Raw genomic sequence first — 7,610 nt, 5'->3', positions numbered from 1 at the left:
TTTCTTCAAACTCCCCTCGTTTACTCACCATTCTGCTCAAGTCAGTCCCACTTTGTCCTCGTGACTGCTATCTTCGTAAGATGTAAGAGCAAAAGTAGGCCATTTGGCCTGTTGAAGCTGCTCCACCATTCAAGAGATCATGACTGATCTGATATTATTGGGGCCACTGCTGTTTGTAATTTTTATTAATGATCTGGATGAGGGTATAGTTGGGTGGATCAGTAAGTTTGCTGATGACACCAAAGTCAGTGGTGTGGTAGATTGTGAGGAAGGGTGTCATAGTTTGCAGGGTGACTTAGGTTGCAGAGCTGGGCCGCGAGGTGGCGGATGGAGTTTAATGTGGAGAAGTGTGAGGTAATTCATTTCGGTAGGAGTAACAGATGTGTTCAGTATAGGGCTAACGGGAGGACTTTGAATAGTGTGGAGGAGCAGAGGGATCTAGGTGTATGTGTACATAGATCCCTGAAGGTTGGGAATCAAGTAGATAAGGTAGTTAAGAAGGCATACGGTGTCTTGGCGTTTATTGGTAGGGGGATTGAATTTAGGAGTCGCAGCGTCATGTTGCAACTGTACACAACTCTGGTGCGGCCGCACTTGGAGTACTGTGTGCAGTTCTGGTCCCCACATTACAGGAAGGACGTTGAGGCTTTGGAGAGGGTGCAGAGGAGGTTTACCAGGATGTTGCCTGGTATGGAGGGGAGGTCACATGAGGAGAGACTGAGGGATTTGGGGTTGTTTTCGCTGGAAAGAAGGAGGCTAAGAGGGGATCTTATTGAAACATATAAGATGATTAGACGTTTAGATAGGGTGGATAGTGATAGCCTTTTTCCTCGGATGGAGAATGCTAGCACGAGGGGGCATGGCTTTAAATTAAGGGGTGGTAGTTATAGGATGGATGTCAGGGGTAGGTTCTTTACCCAGAGGGTGGTGAGGGATTGGAATGCCCTGCCTGCTGCGGTTGTAAATGCGCCTAGTTTGGGGGCGTTTAAGAGATCTATGGATAGGTTTATGGACGAAAAGGGATTGGTTTAGATTAGTGGGTCAGTTTTTTTTTTAAAAAAACTGGTTGGCGCAACATCGTGGGCCAAAGGGCCTGTTCTGCGCTGTAATGTTCTATGTTCTATCCTCAACTCCAGTTCCCTGCCCTTATCCCCATAACTCTTGATTCCCTGACTGATTAAGAACCTGTCTATCTCAGCCTCGAACATAATTAATGATGTAGCCTGAATAGCCTTTTGTAGTAAAGAATTCACAGATCAGTATTCCTTCAAAAAAATCCTCATCTCTATCTTGAATGGGTTACGCCCTGAGATTATGCCTTCTGGCCCTAGACTCTTCTGCAAGAGGAAGCATTGTTTCAGCATCTACCCTGTCAAGTGTTCTGTCAATGTCTCAATAAGGTCAACTCTTGTCCTTCTAAACTCCAATGAGTACAGGCCCAACACACTCTTATCTTTTTTCATAAGAAAATCCCTCCATTCCTGGGTTCAATGTACTGATCCTTCTCTGGACTGCCTCCAATACCAGTATATCTTTCCTTAGATAAGGGAACCAAAACTGTTCACAGTATTCCAGGTGTGGGCTAACTCATGTCTTGTTTAGCTTTAGCAAGACTCCCTATTTTTATAATCCATTCCCTCTGAAATTTGCCTTTCCGATTACTTGCTGAATTTGCTTTGTGTTTTGTGCATGAAGACCACCCCCAAATCCCTCTGTCCTGCAGCTTTCTGCAGTCTTTCTCCGTTTAAATAATATTCAGCTCCTTTATTCATCCCACCAAAGTGCGTTACTTCACATTTTCCTGCATTTCATCTGCCAAGTGTTTGCTCACTCATCTTAACAGATCTACCTTCCTTTGTAACCTCTTTGGCTGGAATTTTATTGCCCCGCCTGTCATCAGAATTGGAGTGAGTGAGGACAGACCAGGAAAAGGTCCATCGACCACAGTCGGGAATTTAATTTTGGGATGAGTGAGGCTGTACAATCCTGCCCTTTGTATCATCCTCACCGCTTACCTTCCCACCTGTTTTTATGTCATCTCCAAACTTGGCAATCGTACTATCGCTTTCTTTGTCCAAGTCATTAATATATATTGTACATGATTGTGGCCTTACATTTACATTCATCACTTCTAGGTTCAGTTACTGCCGATTGTTATAAGCTGTGCCTTTCACAAATAGCAGCTTGTTTAAAACTGCACCATCCACATTCCTACTCTCAAAAGTTCCACTTCCCAGTCAACCATGACCTGAATCTATCCTTTGACACAATGATGTAAAAATCCTGCTGCTAACATAAAACCTTCCATTGTCTGGACCTCCTATCTCTACTTCTGCAGCTTCTTTCAGTCACAGGTTACAACAGCCTCCTGTCTTCTGACTCAGAGCTCTCGTGTACCTCCCCTAACTGGAGTCCAACACCCTGGAGCATTAACTCCTCAACCCTGAGCTGATCCCAGTCCCTCAGGGACCTTCTCAAAATGTGCCTCTGATCTCCTTTTGCCTTCTTCCAGTGATGGATTGTAACAGATGGACGCCTCATCAATGTTCTGGGGAGGGTTTGTTAACTATGTAAGTCCAAAGCTGTCCTTATCAGAGTTCTCTAATTTCCAAGCTAGAAGATCATGAGTCCAAGTCTTACTCTGGGATTTAAGTACAAATGTCCTGTATGGTACTGACTCCTGAAGCAACTGCTCTCCGTGGACCTCGGTTGATTTGATTTATTATTGTCTCATGTACTGGGGTACAGTGAAAAGTATTATTTCTTGTGCACTATACAGATAGACCATACCGTTCATAAGGGAGAAGGAAAGGAGATGCACAATACAATGTTACAGCCAAAGCAAGGGTGAAGAGAAAGATCTGCTTAATGCGAGGTAGGTCCATTCAAAAGTCTGATGGCACCAGGGAAGAAGCTGTTCTTGGGTCGGTTGGTACGTGAACTCAGACCCCTGTATCTTTTTCTCGATAGAAGCAGGTGGCAAAGAGTCTGTCTGGGTTGCATGGGATCTTTAATTATGCTGGCTGCTTTTCTGAGGCAGTGGGAAGTGTAGACAGAGTCAATTGGTGGGAGGCTGGTTCGTGCGATGGACTGGGCTACATTCACAACCCTTCGTAATTTCTTGTGGTCTTGGTAATAGCAGGAGCCATACCAAACTGTGATATATCTGGAAAGGACTTTCTATGGTGCATCTGTAAAAATTGTTGAGAGTCATAGTGGATAAGCCAAATTTCCTTAAAAGTGTTGGTGGGCTTTCTTAATTATAATATAAGTATGGAGGCACCAGGACAGGTGGTTGGTGATCTGGAAACCTAGAAACTTGAAGCTGGCAAGATACCAGTGGAAAGGCTTTAGGGATATCACCAAAGTGCCCCTGAAGAGATCAGGCACCCCTCCCCACCAACAGATGGAAGACCGTGGCTTGTAACTGACTATAGATCATAGATCTATAATATAGACTATAATAAAGAAGTGTTGCACACAGAGAGAGTTTGTCAGGAATGTTGTGGAGGCAATGTCACGGTGCATGCAAACCTCTGAATAACACACCTAACCAACGCATAAAGCACCTCTGCATGTGGCCGTGTCTGCAGATCACACATTGGATTTATCAGACATCTCTGCACTCATCCAAGCAGAGCGGAAGCAAGTCACCCTGGATCCTGAGTGACTGCCTAAGAAGAGATAAAGACTGAACTTCCCACAATATAACCCTTCAAGAGTATTTCATTGACTGTGAAGCAGGTTGGGAAATCTTGTGTGGTGTTTGAGCTATATGAAAGCAACTCCTACCATCGGGAGTAATGCACTTTTTGAAGAAGAAACAAGATGAGGGAGTATTTAATGAGGGGCAGGACACTGGGAAGCTCAGAGGAATGAAGGGATCTTGGAGTAATTGTTCACAGATACTTGAAGGTGATAGAGCATGAGAATAGGATAGTTAAGAAGACATATGGAAGAATTTTTTTTAAGTCAGTCATGGTATACAGTATAAGAGCAAGAAGGTAATGTTGGAATTGTACAGAAAGTTGGTTCGGTCATAGCTGGAGTACTGTGTGCAGTTCCGGTCACCTCACTGTAGGAAGGATGTGATAGCACTGGAGGGGGTACAGAGGGAGTTCGCCAGAATGTTGCCTGGGATGGAGCACTGAGCTATAAGGAGAGACAGGATAGGCTTGGATTGTTTTCTTTCGGCTGAAGGAGTCCTGATTGACGTGTATAAGATTCTGAGGGATATGGACAGGGTGAGTAGGGAGCAGCTGTTTCTCGTTGTTGAGGGGTCAATCATGAGGGGGCATTGTTTTAGGATAAGGGGCAGGAGATTAAGAGGGGATTTGAGCAAACCCTTTTTCACCCAGAGGATGTTGGGAATGTGGAATGCACCACCTTGGAAGGAAGTGATTCAAAGTTTATTTATTAGTGTCATAAGTAGGCTTACATTTACATTGCAATGAGGTTGCTGTGAAAATCCCCAAGTTGCCACACTCTGGTGCCTGTTCGAGTACTCTGAGGAGAATTTAGCACGACCAACGCACCTAACCAGCAAGTCTTTCAGAGCGTGGGAGGGAACCGGAGCACCTGGAGGAAACCAAGGCAGACACCGGGAGAACGTGCAAACTCCACACAGACAGTGACCCATGCCAGGAACTGAACCCGGGACCCTGGCACTGAGAGGCTGGAAAGCCTTACAGCTTTTAAAAAATATTTGCACGAGTACTTGAAATATCAAGGGCAGCACAGTGGCACAGTGGTTAGCACTGCTATCTCACAGTCCCAGTTCAATGTGGCCTCGGGTCTCTGTCTGTGTGGAGTTTGCACATTCTCCCCGTGTCTGCATGCGTTTGCTCCAGGTGCTCTGGTTTCCTCCCTCAGTCCAAAGATGTGCCATGCTAAATTGATCCTAGTGTTAGGGGATTAGCAGGATAAATGTATGGGGTTACAGGAGAAGAGCCTGGATGGGATTGTGGTCAGTACAGACTGGATGGGCCGAATGGCGTCCTACTGCACTGTAGGGATTCTGTGATTAGATGATCACAATATTCAAAGATATGGGATAAATACAGGAAAATGGGATTATGGTGCCTTTAATTGTAGGCTTTGTTGGTGCAGACTTGACGGGCTGAAGGGCCTTTTCTGCGTCTGAGAGAAATGGTCAACGTCTCCCCATGACGTCACACGCAGGCCAGCCTCTTGACGTCGAATTGACGGGGCGGGGCACGCACGGGGGAAGGGGGCGGGGCACGCACGGGGGAAGGGGGCGGGGCACGCACGGGGGAAGGGGGCGGGCTATCCCTCTAACGTCAACACTCCAGGCTCCGCCGTCGCCGCTGCGCCATCCCAGCACTCCAGTCAAACGGTGGCGGTCGATAGCGGAAGGTCGGCGGGCGCACTGACAGGAAAGACGATGGCCGAGCTGCTGAAGAAAGGTGCCCCCGAGCCGGTGGAGACCAAGGACGTGCGAGAGGCGCTGAAAGCCAAGGAAGTGAAGGAGAATGCCAACGCCGAGAGGGCGCAGAGCAGCGAGAAGACCAGGGCTGACATGGAGAAATACGCGATGAACAAGACTGCGGCGCCCAAGGAGCCCTCCCTGGTCGTCCTCAACAACGACGGCGGCGCTGTCGCGTCGCACAAACCGGTGAAGAAGGTGAGGCGGCGGTGGTGGTGGCGGCGGCGGGCCGGGGGAACAGGAGCATCGGCTCCACCGGGGCAGGCGGAGGCGTTGCATTGTGGAAGTTGTAGTCTGGGTGGCGGGCTGGCGGCTTGCTGGATTGAGTGGGAGAACTACAACTACCAAGATGCCCTGCGCGACAGCGCATGCGTAGCCCTCTCTGCGTCCTTTCCTCTTTCCATTCCCCCTCAAGTCTGTGGGAGATAGTTAACCCCCCCGTCCCAATGAGCTGAAACAAACCCCTCGCCACATCCCTTCAGAAGCTTGGATTTTTGAGGGATTCACCTTCCATGGTAGATTTGACCCAGCATTTTTAAAATTGTTTTATTCCTGTCCTCTGTGATGAGACTGAACCTTTAGTTCAATCACTGGGAATAGCACTGGACTTTCAGTCTCTTGGCCTCTTTCACTGGTGGACCTTTGCAATTTGTATGCAGCACTGGCAAAATTCTTGCCAGACATGGCCCTTGAGAGTGTGTGTTAAAACTTTGAAGGACAAGTTTATTGTTGACTATTTTGGCACAGGACGGGACAGTAGTTTTTTTTCCCCTAATGCCTGCTACTTTGATGGAGCTATTGATGTCGTGCATTGCAGAAAAGGTCCTTTGGTCCATCGAGTCTGCACCGACAATATCTACCACTAAAGTCGTGCTTTTCCAATTTCCCTGCACTTGGCCCATTTACTTCGTTATCATATTTCAAATGCACATCCAAATATTTTTTAAAAGTTGATTTGTTTGATTTTAGACCAAGGTTCCAGTTATTTCATTTCACATAAGTTTGCAAATAATAAGTTTGTAAACTATCCTGAACAAAATTCGCTTGTGTGGGAGTGGCACAGTGGTTAGCACTGCTGTCTCACAGCGCCAGGGACCCGAGTTTGATTCCCAGCTTGGGTCCCTGTCTGTGTGGAGTTTGCACATTCTCCCCATGTCTGCATGGGTTTCCTCTGGGTACTCCGGTTTCTCCTCACACCCCAAAGATGTGTGGGTTAGGTAGATCGGCCATGCTAAATTTTTAGTGTTGGCTCACTAGATAGGGTAAATGCATGAAGTTATGGGGATAGGGCCTGGGTGGGATTGTGGTCGGTGCAGACTGGATGGGCCAAACGGCCCCGTTCTGCACTGTAGGATTTTATTATTCTAACACAAATTACATGTGCACTGGCCCATTTTTGTTTAATAGTTTAGTCTAGTCACAGAAAGTGACCAGTGAGTTGTTAAAATTATTAGAGTTATTTAGGCTATTGCATCCAAAGAAGGAACATGTAGATTTAAAATGCAGGTTTAAAATGGTATGACATGAATTCAAGTAAGCATAACCATGAGCTGGGTCCCAGATGTTTGTCACTGTTGCAATGGGGTATTGAAAATTGGTATGATATCTGGCAATTTTCTTTGATCTTCTGGACTTGAATCAAACTTCAATGCGTCTTTAATCATAATTGTGTGATAGCTGTTCACCCTTGTCCTAGCTTTGTCATTGAGCAAAGTTTTCAGCCACCAGTTGACTGATGAAATGACATTATCTCAGTCCTTTCCAAAGAGAGCTGGAGAACTTTGTTTGTTTCAGCTGAAATTTGAGTTCCTGAAACTTGCCAAGCTCTTCCATTTCACTTCATTATTACCACTTCCTGTCACTAGTTTTAATTTACGTTGTATTCTACCATGCTCACTTCAATTTTGATGATATCATGCATCTTGTACTTCGGTCTTTTGCTTGGCTTTATTCACAAGAAAGTGGCATTGTTGAATATAACTGAGAGAAACGGGGCCGCATGGTATCACAGTGGTTAGCACCGCTGCTTCACTGCAGGAACCCGGGTTCGATTCCCGATTTGGGTCGCTATCAGTGTGGAGTTTGCACATTCTCCCTCTGTCGGTGTGGATTGCCTCCAGGTGCTTCAGTTTCTGAAAGACGTGCTGGTTAGGTGCATTGACCT

General features: G+C 46.4%; 1 protein-coding gene across 2 annotated transcripts in view; it reads left to right on the top strand.

Moving 5' to 3' along the window:
- The first annotated feature begins 5,315 nt into the window (after window positions 1-5,315).
- The window catches only part of LOC145356884 (S-adenosylhomocysteine hydrolase-like protein 1), a 101,666-nt gene continuing 99,371 nt past the window's right edge, over window positions 5,316-7,610 (top strand). For both annotated transcript variants that reach the window (XM_080209855.1, XM_080209856.1), the window contains exon 1: window positions 5,316-5,644. In XM_080209855.1, the coding sequence (XP_080065981.1) occupies window positions 5,405-5,644 (240 nt within the window). In that variant the 5' untranslated portion in view covers window positions 5,316-5,404. The remainder of the gene's footprint in view (window positions 5,645-7,610) is intronic.

The sequence above is a fragment of the Carcharhinus amblyrhynchos genome, chromosome 22 (genome assembly GCF_965287045.1).
Source record: "Carcharhinus amblyrhynchos chromosome 22, sCarAmb.v2.hapA, whole genome shotgun sequence".
Classification (NCBI taxonomy): domain Eukaryota; kingdom Metazoa; phylum Chordata; class Chondrichthyes; order Carcharhiniformes; family Carcharhinidae; genus Carcharhinus; species Carcharhinus amblyrhynchos.
The sequence above is the reverse complement of the archived record's forward strand: the minus strand, read 5'-3'. Positions and strand labels throughout refer to the sequence as shown.